We start from the raw sequence: 21,258 nt of genomic DNA on the forward strand, positions 1-21,258 counted from the left end.
TCTTCTCCACAACAAGCGTGACTCGGGTAATCGATTCCTATCTCTCTAGCTATTAGGGTTGGGAAATATCCAGATTGCCATACCTTCATACTGTTCCTGTACCATACCGGGGTATAAGGTATTACCCGCAGTACACACAAGGGGGAACTATTTCTTTCCAAGCGTAATGTTTTTTTTAAATAATAATAACTATGGTAACAAATGCAAACAAAGTACTAGCGAATTCCCATTGTGGATGCTAGCTAAATGATAACAAGCCTAAGCGAACATAAACTAACTGCAAGGACAGACACCTCAGCTCCTCAGCAGGGATCTTGATCCATGAGGTGATTGATCGTCTCTGCCGTAACCAAGAAGCTTGATCTTCCAAGCTAGCCACTTATGTAGCAACTTAGCTGAGCTGGAGTAAATTTATGTGGCACATTTTAGATAGTTAAACCTATAGTTATAAGATATTTAGCTGGAAAACAGTAGTACATTTTAAGTGTAACTTGATCACCTTTATTGAGCTGTACAACAGCGGATCATCACATCACGAATGCTTCAATTTGCTCTGTGTGCTCTTTGTAAACCAACATGCCATGTGGCTGGCTAAATCAGCTGCTTAATGGAACAGCTTCATAATGAAAAAATAATACAACAGACGAAATTAAGAACGCAATCTGCTTTATCTATTATCCTAGTGCACAAGTTGACTACAGGTGTTTATTTAAAAATAACCATTATTGATGGTTTTGAAAATCATACCGTGGGCATTTTAAAATACCCCGGTATACGTTATATACGGTATACCGCCCAAGCCTACTAGCTATACCTCACGGACAAGAAAACTCAAGGGCAATGAACCACTGTTTGCAGTACTTTAGTACTACCTGAACAGAACGAGTGGTTCTGAATAGAATACTGAAAAACTCTAAAGGGAGAGAAGGAAGGAACATTGTTAAGGTCCCCTATTAAAGTTAGTTATTGGGACATTTAACTTTTTTTTTATTTAACTAGGCAAGTCAGTTAAGAACAAATTCTTATTTACAATGACGGCCTACACCGGCCAAACCTGGATGATGCTGGGCCAATTGTACGCCGCCCTATGGGACTCCCAATCACGGCTGGTTGTGATAGAGCCTGGATGTGACCTGATCAGGACAACTGACACTGGCTACATGACAGTCTTTTGCAGTAATATAGTCCTGAAAAGCCTTACTTATCTCTGCACCCTAAAATTTATGAACAGACTTTTCTTCTCCGTAATCTCTATTCTTACAAATTGCTGTCATCGCTTTGACGTGATAAAGTGTCATAATTAAGTGTTCAGAATTCTTCCTTGGAAGCTGTCCCTCTGCACTCTCCTTTCCCACCAACTACCCCGCCGGCATCTTAGCATGCAGACCATGGCTGAGCCGAAAAAGTGTTTCTCTAAGCTAGTTCCTGTGGGATTACAACACATCATATCTGCATGGCTGGCTCCCATAAGTGAGATGGAACTCTGTAGGGGGAACGTAAACCAGGTTGTTTGGCATACTTCAACATAGAGGTCTTGGCCCCTTACTTTTTAAAATATTTTTTACTAATGACCTACAACTAGCCTTGAGTAAAGCCTGTGTGTCTATGTATGTTGATGACTCCACATTATACACGTCAGCTACCACAGCAAGTGAAATCACTGCAACACTACAAAGAGATACAGTCAGTTTTAGAACAGTTGGCTAATAATAAGCTAGTCCTAAATATATCAAAACTAAAAACATTGTATTTGTGACAAATTCTTCACTAAACCCTAAACCTCATCTAAATCTTGAAATTAATAATGAGGCAATTGAGGAGACTAAATTGCTTGGAGTAACCATAGATTGCAAACTGACATGGTCAAAACATACTGATGCAACGGTAGCTAAAATGGGGAGAGGTCTGTCCGTGATAAAGCATTGCTCTCCTTTCTTGACATCACAATCAACAAAACAAGTCCTACAGGCCTTAGTTTTATCACACCTGGACTACTGCCCAGTTATATGGTAAAATGCCAAAAAGAAGGACGAAGGCAAATTACAGTTAGCCCAGAACAGAGCAGCACATCTGGCCCTTAAATGTACACAGATGGCCAATATCAATAACATGCATGTCAATCTCTCCTGGCTCAAAGTAGAGGAGAGATTGACTGCAACACTACTTGTCTTTGTGAGAGGTATTGACATTTTGAAAGCATCAAACTGTCTGTTCAAACAGCTAACACACTGCTCAGACACTCATACATACCCCACAAGACATACCACCAGGGGTCTCTTCACAGTCCCCAAGTCCAGAACAGACTCTGGGAAACGCACAGTACTACATAGAGCCTTGACTACATGGAACTCTCTTCCACATCAAATAACTCAAATGAGCAATAAACTCTGATTTAAAAAAAAAAAACTGTGAAGAGACACACACACATATGCACACATACTCTAACACCATTAGGGTTGAGTGCCTTGCTCAAGGGCACATTAACAGATTTTTCGCCTAGTCAGCTTAGGGATTTGGGGATTCTGTTTCTTTTGTTTAACATTCAGAAAAAACACTGTGATAACACTACGGACACAACAACAAAACAGTGGTCTATCTAAGCCCCATAATTAACTACAATTAAATCAGTAATGTGACCCCAAAGGTACAATATCAAAAAACAACTGAACAGCCAAACAGAGTAAATCATAAGCTAACACCAAGGTAAATCTAGCATCTTTCTAGAACGTCCAAAGACTATCTGTGTTCACAATGACAACAACCTTTACCCTGTCAAATGTTCATGTCATAACATGCATTCTCAAAATTGAATGTGCACGTGTATATGTGCGAGATGAGCCTGTCTGTGTCTTTTCCATCATGAGCAGTCAGCAGTTCCAGAGAGATTGTTCACCACACGCCGTCCCTGTAGCTCCCCGACACCACCAAAATGATCCAGTGATTTGACTGCCACACGCGGGGACACGGGCCAGCGTAACCCGGGTAACAGGACAGAACAGCCCAATGGCGGAGGTAATTGACGACCATTTTCCCCGCTGTCGCTCGCTATTACTGACACTGAGGCCTGGAGGGGAGGCTGAGGCAGACATAGGGACATCACCATGCATCACACAGCCTGGATAGCAATGGCCTCACAAAGGCTATCTGATGTTCTTACAGAATTATACTACACAATATTCAGTGAGCTCCAAAAGTATTGGGACAGTGGCACATTATTTGTTGTTTTGGCTCTGTACTCCAGCACTTCAGATAATACATTGACTATGAGGTTAAAGTGGAGACTGTCAGCTTTAATTTGAGGGTATTTTCATCCCTGTCGGGTGAACCGCTTATAAATTACAACACTTTTTGTACGTACAGTAGTCCCACCATTTTAGGGGACCTAAAGTATTGGGACAAATTCACTTATACATGTATCAAAGTAGTAAAAAGTTTAGTATTTGGTCCCATATTCATTGTACGAAATGACTGCGTCATGCTTGTAACTCTACAAATTTGTTGTATGCATTTTCTGCTTGTTTTGGTTGTGTTTTAGATTATTTTGTGTCCAATACAAATGAATGGTAAATAATGTATTGTGTCATTTTGCAGTAACTTTTATTGTTAATAACAATATAATATGTTTCCAAACACTTCTACATGAATGTGGATGCTACCAGGATAATCCTGAATAATGATGAGTGAGAAAGTTACAGATGCACAAATACCCCCCCATCAAAAATGCTAACCTCCCCTGTTATTGTAATGGTGAGAGGTTAGCATCTCTTGGGTGTAAGATATTTGTGCTTCTGTAACTTTTTCGCTCATCATTGTTCACGATTAATTCAGGACTATCCGTAATAATGGTAGCATCAAAAATGAATGTAGAAGTGTTTAGAAATATATTATATTCTTATTTACAATAAAAGTGACTACAAAATGACACAATACATTATTTACCATTCATTTCTATTGGACACAAAATAATAATGAAACCAAACAGCAAATGCATCCATTTGTATAGTCAAAAGCTTGATGAAGTCATTGTGTCATAAGCGTCGTAATGATCGGACCAAACTGCAGCGGGTATGTGAAACATCTTCTTGATTTATTAAAGAAATGAACACTGACCAAAAGAACGACAAAAACCAGTCCTGTAAGGTACTCTGACTATACATGGAACAACCACCCACAAAACACAAGACAAAAAACCCTACTTAAATATGGCCTCTAATCAGAGGCAACGAGATACAGCTGCCTCCAATTAGAGTCCAATCCCAAACAATACCACATAGAAATACAAATACTAGAAAATCAAACATAGAAATACATAACATAGAACTAACCCAAAAAACCCAACAACACAAAACAAACACACCCCTGCCACGTCCTGACCAACTACAATAACAAAATGACCCCTTTACTGGTCAGGATGTGACAGATTGGGTGCTATGAATATGGGACCAAATACTTAAAGATGCACAATGCAGAAATCGCTCCGTCACTTTCTGGTTGCTAAAATTCTAATAGTTTGCCTAATTTCAGTTTATGTGACAAAACAAGCAAGTATAGTGTAGAGAATCATTGTACCATCTAAACCGCTGTGAAATATATTTTCCAAAACCATTGGTTTTTAATTTTCAGTGAAAGACACAGATGTGAAACTTAAGACCTGGAAGCATAGAAATAGTGCACTTAGAACAGATCTACCGCTTCTTAGACTTGCTTTCAATGAGAATGACAGATCTATAATTTACATTTATATGTGAACTAGATCAGGTCGCCCAAAAAGTAACATATTGCAGCTTTAACTTTTTACTACTTTAATACACATATAAGTGAATTTGTCCCAATACTTTTGGTCCCCCAAAATGGGTGGAATATGTACAAAAAGTGCTGTAATTTCTAAACGGTTCACTTGATATGGATGAAAATACCCTCAAAATCACTGTCCCAATACCTTTGGAGCTCACGGGTATACTGTACATTTACCCTACTACTGAAATATACTGTTGGCAAAATATACAGTCTTGGTGTTAAAATGTAAACATAACATGGATTTCCTGCAATAAGACAGTATTCCTAATCACCTTATACATCTGTGAGTGTTGTCTATAGCTGTCTAATGTCATCACTGGTCTTATGACCGTGTCTCTGTGTTTCTTTCAGAGCTTTCTTCCAGTCTTGTTGACCCTGTCTTTGTTTTGTCCTTCACCCTTCTCTCCAGCTCTCTTTTTCTCTCTTCCTCAATCATTTCCCCCCAGATACCAAGTTACTCATTTGTGCATTCGCCTGTCTCCTCCTCCATTGTCCATCTCACCATTTTCTCTCTTGTCTCTTAAATACAGTCTTTACTTTCATAGCTTCTTTTTCTTTGCCATGGCAGGTGAAAAAACTACCTGATCACACACCTGTTCTTTTCTCTTGCAACAGCTTGACTTATTTATACATGCACACACACCTTTCTCTTTCCTGGTCTCTGTGAGTTACCCTATCCTCATCTTGCAGACATATTCAAATCACATGGCACCTGGGTTTATTACATTTTAGTCATTTAGCAGACGCTCTTATCCAGAGCGACTTACAGTAGTGAATGCATACATTTCATACTATTTCATTTAAAAAATGATGTCCCCCCGTGGGAATCGAACCCACAACCCTGGCGTTGCAAACACCATGCTCTACCAACTGAGCTACAGCGAAGCTTTACTACAGGTAAGGTGTCCATTGCATTGTGGTGCTCATTCTCACGCCAGCTGCCGTTGTTCTAAACTTCAATAAGAGGTGAGTGTAAATTCTCAGCTGACGGCAAAGTAGTCAAACCTTTTACACGGTGTTACACACACACACAACTGTAATTTTGCCACTTCATTACTTGACCTTACCTTTTAAAAATGTGAGCATCATAGAACAGGTTTATGCTTTCCTGCCAATCAATTACTTTTGAGATTGTGCACAAAGTTACTGGAAGCATGGAAGAGAAAGAAAGCGAGAGAGAGAGAGAGAGAGAGAGAGAGAGAGAGAGAGAGAGAGAGAGAGAGAGAGAGAGAGAGAGAGAGAGAGAGAGAGAGAGAGAGAAGGAGAGAAGGAGAGAAGGAGAGAAGGAGAAAGGGAGAAATGACTTTTTAAAAGGGACTATGAGAGTAAGGGTGAGTGGACAGGCACAGTACATGCAGTTTGGTCTCAATCAGAAGCTTGGCAGTGTTCCAAAATACTCCTGGAAAATCGCTTGTCATCTGAGAATGGCTCCCGGCCCAAACCGTAATGAAGGTTGTGAGCTCTCGTGTCCCCTCGTTTATGAGTATGTAGGTGTTTCCAGGACAGGTGACCCTTTACCTTCCATTTGAGACCACAGACATGGTGGAGAGAGACGAGTCTTTCAAAGATAGCCATAGAGAAATCGAATGTACAGTTGAAGTCAGAAGTTTACATACACCTTAGACAAATACATTTTAACTCAGTTTTTCACAATTCCTGACATTTCATCCGAGTAAAAATTCCCTGTCTTAGGTCAGTTAGGATCACCACTTTATTTTAAGAATGTGAAATGTCAGAATAATAGTAGAGTGATTTATTTCAGCTTTTATTTCTTTCATCATATTCCCAGTGGGTCCGAAGTTTACATACACTCAATTAGTATTTGGTAGCATTGCCTTAAAATTGTTTAACTTGGGTCAAACATTTTGGGTAGCCTTCCATAAGCTTCCCACAATAAATTGGGTGAATTTTGGCCCGTTCCTTCTGACAGAGCTGGTGTAACTGAGTCGGGGTTGTAGGCCTCCTTGCTCGCACACACTTTTTCAGTTCTGTCCACACATTTTCTATAGGATTGAGGTCAGGGCTTTGTGAAGACCACTCCAATACCTTGACTTTGTTGTCCTTAAGCCATTTTCTCACAACTTTGGAAGTATGCTTGGGGTCATTGTCCATTTGGAAGACCCATTTGCGACCAAGCTTTAACCTCCTGACTGATGTCTTGAGATGTTGCTTCAATATATCCACATAATTTTCCTCCCACATGATGCCATCTATTTTGTGAAGTGCACCAGTCCGTCCTGCAGCAAAGCACCCCCACAACATGATGCTGCCACCCCCGTGCTTCACGGTTGGGATGGTGTCTTCGGCTTGCAAGTTTCCCCCTTTTGCCTCCAAACATAACGATGGTCCTTATGGCCAAACAGTTCTATTTTTGTTTCATCAGACCAGAGGACATTTCTCCAAAAAGTACGGTCTTTGTCCCCATGTGCAGTTGCAAACCGTAGTCTGGCTTTTTGATGGTGGTTTTGGAGCGGCCTTTCAGGTTATGTCGATATAGGACTCATTTTAGTGTGGATATAGATACCTTTGTACCTGTTTCCTCAAGCATCTTCACAAGGTCCTTTGCTGTTGTTCTGGGACTGATTTGCACTTTTCGCACCGAAGTATGTTCATCTCTAGGAGACAGAACGCGTCTCCTTCCTGAGCGGTATGACGGCTGCGTGGTCCCATTGTGTTTATACTTGCGTACTATTGTTTGTACAGATGAACGTGGTGCCTTCAGGCATTTGGAAATTGCTCCCAAGGATGAACCTGACTTGTGGAGGTCTACAATTTTTTTGCTGAGGTCTTGGCTGATTTCTTTTGATTTTCCCATGATGTCAAGCAAAGAGGCACTGAGTTTGAAGGTAGGCCTTGAAATACATCCACAGGTACACCTCCAATTGACTCAAATGATGTCAATTAGCCTATCAGAAGCTTCTAAAGCCATGACATCATTTTCTGGAATTTTCCAAGCTGTTTAAAGGCACAGTCAACTTTGTGTATGTAAACTTCTGACCCACTGGAATTGTGATACAGTGAATTATAAGTGAAATAATCTGTCTGTAAACAATTGTTGGAAAAATTACTTGTGTTATGCACAAAGTAGATGTCCTAACCGACTTGCCAAAACTATAGTTTGTTAACAAGAAATTTGTGGATGGTTGAAAAACGAGTGTATGTAAACTTCCGACTTCAACTCTATATAGGATTACGACAGGTTTAACCTAATCCCATTCTATGAGCCAACATCCACATTGTGGATGGGAGTTTTTCCTAGCCACCGTGCTTCTACACCTGCATTGCTTGCTGTTTGGGGTTTTAGGCTGGATTTCTGTACAGCACTTTGTGACATCAGCTGATGTAAGAAGGATTGTATAAATAAATGTGATCGATTGATTGTTAAAGGGATACTTCGGGATTTTGGCAATGAGGCCCTAGTTAGCATTGGCTCGCAAAACTACCTCTAACTTCCTTCACACTGGAAACACAGAGACATAAAAATGGTATCCACAGGTTCATCTGACTCTGGAGGAGTAGATAAAGGGCATCACTGCCAAAATCCCGAAGTATCCCTTTAACTATGAGATAATTTAGAATATTAAGTAATTAAGTGAGGATATTAACAAAAATCTCAAGACCGCGGGATCCTTTAAGACATTGTAAACCACTAGCATTCACGGTCAGGTACACTCACATCCTGTACCAATCTACTAGAAGCAGCTTGCTAACTAATGAAATATTGGTGTGAAAAGTTATCACCACACATTTTTCTATCGGAGCTTCGGAGCATAGCTTAATTCCCTATACTTTCTAAAGCCTGAAGCCTCTTGTGAAGGAAGAAGTAATATGTGCCCTTCCCTCCCCTGGTAAGAGACTGATAGGTCAGCTATAATAGCTAGGCAATCACAGATTTGGCAAAGCGCTGCCAAGGAGCCATTAAGGATTAATACCTCCAAGCATTAAGAAAATAAAAAGCACAGATGTTTGGTGCCATTACCGCAGAACACCTTGGTCCATTTCCCCGTCTTTAGATTTAATAAGCTTTATAGTCCCCAAGGCGGCACATGAAAAAGTCTCACTTTACAGTTTGCCACTGTAGATGGCTGTAAATGGCTGTTTATGTTAGCACGGCATTAAATGTCTATACTAAAAACACCAGGACAAACAAAGACAAGACATCCTTTGAGGAGAGAAACAGTGACAATAAGCACTAAACTGTATGGATGAGGTTTGAGGCTTGAGGCTGGGGATGTCATAAAATGGTTCCCGTATCTAGGCCTATGTGAGGTAAGGATTGTCAACCAGATAGATATCTCACAGAACACATTTTAAGATATACAGTGAGGGGAAAAAGTATTTGATCCCCTGCTGATTTTGTACGTTTGCCCACTGACAAAGAAATGATCAGTCTATAATTTTAATGGTAGGTTTATTTGAACAGTGAGAGACAGATTTAACAACAACAAAAAATCCAGAAAAAACACATGTCAAAAATGTTATAAATTGATTTGCATTTTAATGAGGGAAATAAAATTATAGACTGATCATTTCTTTGTCAGTGGACAAACGTACAAAGTCAGCAGGGGATCAAATACTTTTTTCCCTCACTGTAGCATAATTATAGTTTTAAACATTTAACCCTTTTCCTAACATTTATGGTAACCTTAAACATCTGGGACACCCATTAAACCAACTAGTTTCTTACACAACTGTCGACTCGTCCCATATCCTAGATCCTTTTAAACTGCAAATGAACCCAGGGAACCCAGATCCTCGGCAGTACCACAGCTAACTCTTTACATTTATGTCAATTACATTTAGCAGACACTTTATCCAGAGAGCGATGTAAAAAGTCTTCACTACCCTAAGCCATGTAGCAGTGTCAGCCCATCCAGTGTCACTCCATCCATATTTCATGGCTGTCTATTACTTGACGATGCAGAAGACATGGAGAAACAAAAAAATTTGCAAGCCCATTGACGACATAGAAGTCTGGCCATTCATTTGATGGGCCTGCTGTGGCTCATTGTAAGGGTATAAAAGGCCTTCATTCAAGTGCAGACTCTCACATTAAGCTTTTTCAAGTGTACTTTCAAATCCCCCAGGGCATTGGCCAAACTAGCAATTAGATTGTAAATGACATTGATATTACAGGAAGGGAGGGAGATCAATGATGGTTGAATTACAGGCTTTACTAATCTGTAAATGAACTGCCAATTTGGGGGAGAGAGGGCTGGATGAAATGCCTAAATGGGCTAATTTTCAACCAAACAGGTACTGACTAGGCTATAGAGTCATCAAGAAGTCCCTATTTAGAAATGAAAGGGTTCTTGTCAAGTGTTGATCAGTGTATGTGATTGTGTGTGTGTGTGTGTGTGTGTGTGTGTGTGTGTGTGTGTGTGTGTGTGTGTCAGAGAGAGGGAGCAGTAGATACACAGAAAGAAAGAAAGAAAGAAAGAAAGAAAGAAAGAAAGAAAGAAAGAAAGAAAGAAAGAAAGAAAGAAAGAAAGAAAGAAAGAAAGAAAGAAACGCAAGGGAAGTGATTTCTCTCCTGGCTCCTATTCCCATCAGAGTGTCCATGTCTGTGTTGTGTTGAAGTAATGAGGCCGAGTGGTGCACTGTGGACCAGTCTGAATCATTAACGTGAGTGATACTGGCAGACCTAGGAGACGCTGAGGCAATGCTGCTCTGCTCAGTGTGGGTGGCAGGTTAGAGGGAAAATTCAGCTCTTATGGGAGATGTACTGTACTGTTACTGTACTCAACACAGGAAGACAACGAGACATCACATGCCAAAGGGGATGTTTCCAAGGGGGATGTTAATGGTATAATGTACTGTACAGCATTTTATAGTGTTGGCAGTGGGAGCTCTATCTCCAGGAGTGATAGTATAATATTTGTCTTGATCAGTTGTTGTCTAGTACTATCATTTTGCTAGATAGGGCCATCTACTTTAAGTGCTGTCTGTCTTCCCAGTAGCGTACTTGGTGTGTGAACTGCTGACTGCTATTCATTTACAGATTATTGTTGACACGTCAAACAGGATTAAGGGGCAGGGCAATTTGTGACATGTTGTTTTGGTAGTCAGTGGCTGTATTGGAGGGGGAGTGGTTTCTCCTCTGCTAGGCAATCAGCAATTGGTACCGGGAGGTGTGCTCTTAGCAATAAGTATTAGAACTTCAGTCTCCGCTGTTTTCTCAGCGGCAGCTGTAAGCGCAAAACTATGACCGTCGCCGAAACAAAGACGTTTCTGCCGAGTTGTTTTGCCGAGTTGTTCAAGGAAGGAAGGAATTGGAAGGCTCCAGACCATTCTCTCACTTTAGTATCTTACATAGTTATTTTCAGATGATCTCATTTTGCTCTTTTGTATCTTTGACAACTTTGTGTTTTCTATACCTGTTCGCTCGTCTCCCTGTAAGCTTTACAGACGCTCACCACCCCTTGGCTGCAACCCTTCTAATTTAGTGTACTCTGCACACACAACCCATGTGGAATTTCTGGTCTCTGGCAGCTTTTAGAACTGCCTATCTGCGGTGAAGAACTGCAAGTTCATCTCAGCCTATGCTGCCCTTCAGTCCCTTGACTTTTTGGCCCTAAAGGAGACATGGATCACCTCAGAGAACGCTGCTTCTCCAGCTGCTCTCTCTTCATCTGACTAAGTTTTCTCTTATAGTCCGAGAGCATCTGGCCATCGCAGTGGTGCACACGGCTACTCATTTTTCCAAAGTGGAGATTTTCTATTTTCTCCCTCTCTCACCTGTCCATCTCCTCATTTGAATTCCATGCTGTCACTGTCACTTGTCAACTCAAGCTTAACATTGGTTTGATCTATTGCCCATCAGGTGTCCTTAGAGAGTTATTCAATGAGCTTGACACCTTAATAAGCACATTTCCTGACGATGGCTCACCGCTTTTCGAACTTGGCGACTTCAACTGCCCAACGTCTGCCTTCAATTAATTCCTTGTCTCTTTTGACCTCACCCTTTCCCAGTCCCCTACCACTCACAAGACAGGCAATACGCATGGCTTCATCTTTAATAGAGGCTGTTTGCCTATTAATCTCACTGCAACCCCCCTCCAGGTCTCTGATCACTACTTTGTTTCCTTTTCTGTATCCCTTTTCTCCAACCCTAGCCACTCAGCCCCTACCCAGATGGTCATGCGCTGTTGCAATGTTTGCTCTCTATCTCCCACTACTCTCTCCCCTTCTATCCTATCATCTCTCCCTTCTGCTAAATCCTTTCTCCCTCCTGTCTCCTGATTCTACCTAATCGACCCTACTCTCCACCCTTTCCGCATCCTATGACTCGCACTGTCCACTTTCCTCCCAAAACAGGTCTGTGGGCAGCTAGGCGAAAATGGAGGAAAACTAAACTTCCGGAGGACCTATCATCCATTTACCCCTGTTCTCTACCTTCCATTCCCCCGTATCCACAGCAAAAGACACTTTCTATCACATGAAATGCCAAGCTTCTGCCTCTAACCCAGGAAACTCTTTTCCACCTTCTACTCCCTCCTTAATCCTTCCCCCGCGGATGACTTTGTCATCCACTTTGAAAAGGAGATTGATGACATCCGCTCCTCATTCTCTCAGCCTATTGAGTCCACTGGTCCCACTCACACAGAACTACCTTGGCCTCTTTCTCCCCACTCTCTCCAGATGGAATCCTGCAACTAGTGAGGGAGGTCTGGCCGCCGGACAACCTGCCCACTCAACCACTTCCCCTACTCCCTTCTCCAGACCATCTCTGGAGACCTTCTCCCATTCCTCACTTCCCTCATCAACTGATCCTTGTCCACTAGATGCTCCCTGCTGACGTCAAAATAGACTTGAAAAACACTTGAGCGTGCTGTCTCTGACCAACTCTCTCACTATCTCTCTCAGAACGATCTTCTTGACCCTAACCATTCAGGCTTTATGATGTGTCACTCCACCGAGACTGCTCTTCTCTGTGTCACGGAGACTCTCCGCACTGCCAAAGCTGACTCTCTCTCTCATCTGTTCTCATCCTCCTAGATCTATCTGCTGCCTTCACCACTGTGAACCATCAGATCCTCCTCTCAGGGCTGGGCATCTCAGGCTCTGCCCACTCTTGGATTGCATCCTACCTGGCAGGCCACTCCAACCAGGTGACCTGGAGAGGATGTGTGTCTGCACCACATACTCTCACTACTGGTGTCCCCCAGGGATCGGGTCTAGGCTCTCACCTCTTCTCTCTATACAAACATATATTCTCTGCAAACATCAAAGCAGTGCTTGCTCCTGCAGGTTCATTCTCTACAACATCCGTAGAGTATGAACCTACCTCACACAGGAAGCGGCGCAGGTCCTAATCCAGGCGCTTGTCATTTCCCGTCTGGACTACTGCAACTCACTGTTGGCTGAGCACCTCACTTGTGCCATCAAACCCCTGCAATTTATCCAGAACGCTGCAACCCGCAGGTGTTCAAAGAGTATCTTAAATAATCCTACAGCACACCCCCCTCACATCACCTCCTCACCCTGAAAAAAAAATTTTTTTTGTGAAGTTTACATTTTTTTCTCCCTTACTAGTTCAGACTTGCTGGTAGCTCCTTTATTGAGGAAAAATGTACATACTATGACTGTGAAATGTGGTTGTTCCACCTAGCTATTTTAAGATTGATGCACTAACTGTAAGTTGCAATGGATAAGAGTGTCTGTTAAATGACTCAAATGTCATGTAAAGTGTAAGATACATTTGTACCAGTAGTTGCAGCTTCAGTGAGAGCTACATTTTTACCAGTAGTTGCAGCTTCAGTGAGGGCTACATTTCTACCAGAAGTTGCAGGTTCATTAGCTCGAGTCTTGCATCAGTCCACTATTGTCATAGTCATACTGATACCTGTCAAAAAATGTAATATCAGAGCTGAACCTTAGTAAATAAGGCAGAGGGAGGGAGGGAAATTAAGAGTACTCTGACAGGGATAAGGCCGGCTCTTCCAACCTTTAAATAAAGCAACTGTTGAGGCGTCCTGAGAAGAGATCGCTCCATTTATATGCAGACCCATTGCAAACCCAGAGAGCCTGAAGTCAGTCCAATTCCATGTCTATCTTTATTCATTCACTAAACAGCCAGAGTATTTGGCAGGGTTAAAACAGCAACCCACTCCAGAGAACAGCTTATGGTCTAACACTTCCTTAGATGAAAGTGAAGAAGTCTGAGGTCCTTTTCACATTATGGCCGAACACAGGACCAACTGGAAATGTCAAAGATGTCTGAAAACTCTTGGCAGATAATGAAAGTTGACTAGTCAATACCTATGTACTATTAAAAACCAAGAGTTCTGACATATTGCATTCATCAAGATGTTCCTCCACGAGATACTGGAGATATTTAACATTTCCAATGTGTCTCTCGTTTCCTTTCCTTAGCACTGCAAACAGAAGGCAGCCAAAAGGCCTTCATAGTGTGGTAACTGTAAACATATGCTTGTAGTATAATGACAACTATGCACTTAAAAGCTTCAAGTAGACGAGGGAGGAACAGTAGAGGAGAGAAGAGAAGGAGTAGTAGGAGTGTGGGCACTGAATGCCAGGGTGGTGTGGTCTCTGGGAAGGAGTTTAGAGGCAGATGGTGTCCAGTGAGGTTAGAGTACGTTTACAACTTATTGGATTCATGAGTTAAACCATGCATGTAAAGATAATAGGTTTTTCACTTCCGAAAACTGGAAGTGAAACTCAACTTGTGTATGCAAAGGTAACAGGCAAATAGCATAGGCCTACACCATGCATGCAAAAGTAACAGGTAGGTCACAGCACAGGTTAAACCATGCAGGTGTAGTGAGAGGGCTTCCGTACCTCCTGGGAAGTGTTCGTTGATGGACCAGTTGTCCACTTGGAGGGTGGCGTTGCCCCCATTCCTGGTGAACCGCACCACATGGTACTTCCCGTCATTCACAGGGGTGCTGCTCTCTCTCACACTGATGTCCATCGTGCCAATGTTAAACGTCACACCGATCTTCCCTTGTTCCTAGAAGAAGACACAAACAAAGGAATTCATTTTGTGATAAAAAAAAACAATTTAACGAATTTTTAGGCGATTCATTTGTTTTGACAAATTACTATTTCAGATATAGTTATCTTGCTTTGTTCTAAATGCTCTGAACGTGTTGCTTAAAAAATAGGTTAACTGAATGAATAAATCTTGCTTTATTGCTTAGAGTCTGTGGAACGTTGGAAAATAAGGAATTCGAGGTTTAATTCTCTTTCTCTCTTTTTGTTCTATTTGCTCAGTCCCTAATAAATAATACATTATATTAACCTTAATGGCCCCTTCTGCTGGATAACACACACACACACACACACACACACACACACACACACACACACACACACACACACACACACACACACACACACACATTTGTAAAAATCAATGGTGTTAAATAAACCAGAGAGATAAACTAGATTAATGAGCAGTGAAGGCACACACAGTCACATAGTGGAAGAGAACAGACTTGACAGGTCAGGTGACTAATTCCACCTCCTCACTTTTTTCCACAGGAAGCTAGCTGTGTTGTTACAGCTTTAAAATGGGATTTTGTGTCACTGGCCTACACACAATACCCCATAATGTCAAAGTGGAATTATGTTTTCAAACCACTTTGTTATGGCAAGCCTAAATAAGTTCAGGAGTAAAAATGTGCTAAACAAGTCGCATAATAAGTTGCATCAACTCACTCTGTATGCAATAATAGTGTTAAACATGATTTTTCATCTCTGTACCCATCACACACAATTATCAGTGTGGTCCCTCAGTTGAGCAATGAATTTCAAACACAGATTCAACCACAAAGACCAGGGAGGTTTTGCAAATAAGTGCACCTATTGTCCTGTGTGGCACTTGCATTGCCAGGGTTGTGGGTTCCATTCCCATGGGGGACCAGTACAAACAAATAAGAAAACGCATGCACTCACTACTGTAAGTTGTTCTGGATAAGAATGTCTGCTAAATGACCAAAAATTTAAATAATATTGGTAGACAGGTACAAAAAAAGCAGACATTAAATGTGCCTTGAAGCATGGTGAAGTTATTAATTACACTTTGGATGGTGTATCAATACACCTGGTCATTACAAAGAAACAGGTGTCCTTCCTCTCAGTTGCCGGATAGGAAGGAAACCGCTCAGGGATTTCACCATGAGGAAAATGGTGACTTTAAAACAGTTACAGAGTTTAATGACTGTGATAGGATGATCAACATCATTGTAGTTACTCCACAATACTAACTTAAATGACAGAGTGAAATAAGGAAGCCTATACAGAATAAAAATATTCCAAAACATGCATCCTGTTTACAATAAGGCACTTTGGTAAAACTGCAAAAGAATTGGCAAAGAAATGTCCTGAATACAAAGTGTTAAGTTTGGGGCAAATCCACACAAATCCATACTAATTCTATCACATACCCTTCCCATCTTGCCAAACTGAAATAAACTGATCCACGCCTAACGTTGCAAAAGTTCAGTAGCTTTCTCTAAATTCCCCAGTTTTCCAGAAATCCTGGATTCTGGATTTCCTGTTTATTCACCCGTTTCCAGGAATTATCCAACTGGGATTTCTAGAAAACTGGGGAATTTAGAGAAAGTTAACATAATTTGCAACGTAAAGTTTTAGAACATTTAGAAATATGCTATGTAGAACAAATATGCCTCTCTGACATGGAGAATTAAGATTTAGGGAACAGGGAACAGAATCGAAAACAGGAAGTGATCTCTAGTGTTCTAGAACCATTATTTTAAAGCCATGGGAACCGGTTAATAACGTTAATTTACGTTCCCAGCATTATTTAAAGTCCCACAAAAAAAACATCATAGCGCCTATGCAAAGCAATCACTCTGTCACTCAGAAACTTCTCTTCCAGTGTCTGCCTGCCAGCATGTTTTCAAGGCTAGTTAATCACATTTCACATTGGATTTATTAACTACAAAAAGGTAAGACGTGTTTTGAATTCTGGTGCTGCATCACAGAGATGCTTGTTAGCAAACTCTGGTCCAGGGCATGGAGCCAACTCTCAGATGTTCAAAGGTCCTCCATTTTAGCCGCTCCCCCGCAGGTACACTATATAGTTGAAGTCGGAAGTTAACATACACCTTAGCCAAATACATTTAAACTCAGTTATTCACAATTCCTGACATTTAAGCCTAGTAAGAATTCCCTGTCTTAGATCAGTTAGGATTACCACTTTATTTTAAGAATGTGAACTGTCAGAATAATAGTAGAGAGAATGATTTATTTCAACTTTTATTTCTTTCATCACATTCCCAGTGGGTCAGAAGTTTCCATACACTCAAATAGTATTTGGTAGCATTGCCTTTAAATTGTTTAACTTGGGTCAAACATTTTGGGTAGCCTTCCACAACCTTCCCAAAACCTTCCCACAATAAGTTGGGTGAATTTTGGCCTGGTGGCCTGGTGTAACTGAGTCAGGTTTGTAGGCCTTCTTGCTCGCACACACTTTTTCAGTTCTGCCCACATATAGGATTGAAGTCAGGGCTTTGTGATGACCACTCCAATACCTTGACTTTGTTGTCCTTAAGCCATTTTGCCACAACTTTGGAAGTATGCTTGGGGTCATTGTCTATTTGGAAGACCCATTTGCGACCAAACTTTAACTTCCTGACTGATGTCTTGAGATGTTGCTTCAATATATCCACATAATTTTGCTTCCTCATGATGCCATCTATTTTGTGAAGTGCACCAGTCCGTCCTGCAGCAAAGCACCCCCACAACATGATGCTGCCACTCCCGTGCTTCACGGTTAGGCTGGTGTTCTTCGGCTTGCAAGCCTCCCCCTTTTTCCTCCAAACATAACGATGGTCATTATGGCTGAACAGTTCTATTTTTGTTTCATCAGACCAGAGGACATTTCTCCAAAAAGTATGATCTTTGTCCCCATGTGCAGTTGCAAACCATAGTCTGGCTTTTTTATGGTGGTTTTGGAGCAGTGGCTTCTTCCTTGCTGAGCGACCTTTCAGGTTATGTCAATATAGGACTCATTTTAGTGTGGATATAGATACTTTTGTGCCTGTTTCCTCCAGCATCTTCACAAGATCCTTTGCTGTTGTTCTGGGATGGATTTGCACTTTCGCACCAAAGTACGTTCATCTCTAGGAGACAGAACGCGTCTCCTTCCTGAACGGTATGACGGCTGTGTGGTCCCATGGTGTTTATACTTGCGTACTATTGTTTGTACAGATGAACGTGGTACCTTCAGGCATTTAGAATTGCTCCCAAGAATGAACCAGACTTGTGGAGGTGTACAATTTTTTTGCTGAGGTCTTGGCTGATTTCTTTTGATTTCCCAATGATGTCAAGCAAAGAGGCACTGAGTTTGAAGGTAGGCCTTAAAATACATCCACAGGTACACCTCCAATTGACTCAAATCATGTCAATTAGCCTATCAGAAGGTTCTAAAGCCATGACCTCATTTTCTGGAATTTTCCAAGCTGTTTAAAGGCACAGTCAACTTAGTGTTTGTAAACTTCTGACCCACTCGAAATGTGATACAGTGAATTAGAAGTGAAATAATCTGTCTGTAAACAATTCTTGGAAAAAATACTTGTGTCATGCACAAAGTAGATATCCTAACCGACTTGCCAAAACTATAGTTTGTTAATAAGAAATTTGTGGAGTGTTTGAAAAACTAATTTTAATGACTCCAACATAAGTGTATGTAAACTTCTGACTTCAACTGTATTTACAGTACTAAATCCATGTGTATGTATAGTGCGTATGTTATCGTATGTGTGTGTGTGTGTATGCATGTGTCTGTGCCAATGTTTGTGTTGCTTCACAGTCCCCGCTGTTCCATAAGGTGTTTTTTTTATCTGTTTTTTAGAGTTTCGTGTAGTGAAGGCTCTATGTAGTACTGTGTGCCTCCCATAGTCTGTTCTGGACTTGGAGACTTTGAAGAGACCTCTTGTGGCATGTCTTGTGGGGTTTGCATGGGTGTCCGAGCTGTGTGCCAGTAGTTTAGACAGACAGCTCGGTGCATTCAACATGTCAATACCTCTCATAAATAAAACTAGTGATGAAGTCAATCTCTCCTCTATTTTCAGCCAGGAGAGATTGACATGCATATTATTAATATTAGCTCTCTGTGTACATCCAAGGGCCAGCTGTGCTGCCCTGTACTGAGTCAATTGCATTTTTTCTAAGTCCTTTTTTGTGGCACCTGACCACACGACTGGTAGGACCTGACTTGTTGATAGTGTTGTTAAGAAGGCAGAGCATCGCTTTATTAAAGACAGACTTCTCCCCATCTTAGCTATTACCGCCTCAATATGTTTTGACCATGACATTTTACAATCTAGTGTTACTCCAAGGAGTTTAGTCATCTCAACTTGCTCAATTTCCACATTATTACAAGATTTAGTTGAGGTTTAGGGTTTAGTTAGTGTTTTGTTCAAAATACAATGCTTTTAGTTTTAGAGATATTTAGGGCTAATTTATGTCTTGCCACCCACTCTGAAACTCTTTGTTGAGTGTTGCAGTCATTTCAGTCGCTGTTGTAGGTGACGTTTATAGTGTTGAGTCATCCGCATACATAGAAACTCTGGCTTTACTCAAAGTCAGTGTCATGTCGTTAGTAAAACATTTAAAAAGCAAGGGGCCTAAGCAGCTACCCTGGGGAATTCCTGATTCTAAATGGATTATATTTGATAGGATTCCATTAAAGAACACTCTCTGTGTTCTGTTAGTTAATAAGTAACTCTTTATCCACATTATATCTGGGGGTGTAAAGCCATAACACATACGTTTTTCCAGCAGCAGACTATGGTCAATAATGTCAAAAGCTGCACTGAAGTCTAAGACAGCCCCCACAATCATTTTATCATCAATTTCTCTCAGCCAATCATCAGTCATTTGTGTAAGTGCTGTGCTTGTTGTGTGTCATTCCTTATAAGCATGCTGAAATTCTGTTGTCAATTTGTTTACTGTAAAATAGCATTGTATCTGGTCAAACACAATTTTTTTCCAGAAGTTTACTAAGGGTTGGTAACAGGTTGATTGGACGGCTATTTGAGCCAGTAAAAGGGGCTTTACTATTCTTGGGTAGCGGAATGACTTTAGCTTCCCTCCAGGCCTGAGGGCACACGCTCTCTAGTAGGCTTAAATTGAAGATGTGGCAAATAGGAGCGGCAATATTGTCTGCTATTATCCTCAGTAATTTTCCAGCTAGATTGTCAGACCCTGGTGGCTTGTCATTGTTGATAGATAATAATACTTTTTCACCTCTCCCACACTGACTTTATGGAATTCAAAAGTACAATTCTTGTCTTTCATAATTTGGTCCGATATACTTGGATGTGTAGTGTCAGCATTTGTTGCTGGAATGTCATCCCGAAGTTTGCTTATCTTGCCAATTAAAAAGTCATTAAAGTAGTTTGCAATATCAGTGGGCTTTGTGATGAATGAGCCATCTGATTCAATAAATGAAGGAGCCGAGTTGGCGTTTTTTCCCAAAATGTCATTTAAGGTGGCCCAAAGCTTTTTTACTATCATTCTTTATATAAATTATCTTTGTTTCATAGTGTAGTTTATTTTTTTATTTTATTTAGTTTAGTCACATGATTTCTTAATTTGCAATATGTTTGCCAATCAGTTGGGCTGGAGTGGTGTAAAGCTTGCCGCCATTGGACTCTGGAGCGGTGGAAACGCATTCTTTGGACGGACGAATCGGGATTTGGCAGGTGCCAGGAGGACCCTATCTGCCTCAATGCATAGCGCCAACTGTAAAGTTTGGTGGAGGAGGAATAATGGTCTGGGGCTGTTTTTAATGGTTTGGTCTAGGCCCCTTTGTTCCAGTGAAGGGAAATATTAACGCTACAGAATAAAATGACATTCTAGACGATTCTGTGTTTCCAACTTTATGGTAACAGTTTGGGGAAGGCCCTTTCCTGTTTCAGCATGACAATGCCCATGTGCACAAAGTAAGGTCCATACAGAAATGGTTTGTTGAGAACGGTGTGGACTGGCCTGCACAGAGCCCTGACCTCAACCCCATCAAACACCTATGAGATGAATTGGAACGTCGACTGCGAGCCAGGCCTAATCACCAAATATCAGTGCCCGACCTCACTAATGCTCCTGTGGCAGAATGGAAGCAAGTCCCCACAGCAATGTTCCAACATGTAGTGGGAAGCCTTCCCAGAAGAGTGGAGGCTGTTATAGCAGCAAAGGGGGGACCAACTCCATATTAATGCCCATGACTTTAAAATTAGATGTTTGACAAGCAGGTGTCCACATACTTTTGGTCATGTAGCGTATCTAGCAGTGGAGGCTGCTGATGGGAGTACGGCTCATAATAATGGCTGGAACAGAGCAAATCGAATGCAATCTAACACATGGAAACCATGAAACGATATAAACCAGTATTTTGATATAAACTATATAAGCCAGTACTCCAACATCCGGCGCCGACAGAGATGTCCGCCTCACTTCGTGTTCTTTGGA

General features: G+C 41.3%; 1 protein-coding gene across 11 annotated transcripts in view; it reads right to left on the reverse strand.

Moving 5' to 3' along the window:
* The window catches only part of nrxn3a (neurexin 3a), a 430,381-nt gene that overhangs the window by 70,740 nt on the left and 338,383 nt on the right, over positions 1 to 21,258 (reverse strand). For all 11 annotated transcript variants that reach the window (XM_082974861.1, XM_082974859.1, XM_082974856.1 and 8 more), the window contains one exon: positions 14,599 to 14,770. In XM_082974861.1, the coding sequence (XP_082830987.1) occupies positions 14,599 to 14,770 (172 nt within the window). The remainder of the gene's footprint in view (positions 1 to 14,598; positions 14,771 to 21,258) is intronic.

Source organism: Salmo salar, chromosome 01 (genome assembly GCF_965601325.2).
Source record: "Salmo salar chromosome 01, fSalSal1, whole genome shotgun sequence".
NCBI classification, from domain to species: domain Eukaryota; kingdom Metazoa; phylum Chordata; class Actinopteri; order Salmoniformes; family Salmonidae; genus Salmo; species Salmo salar.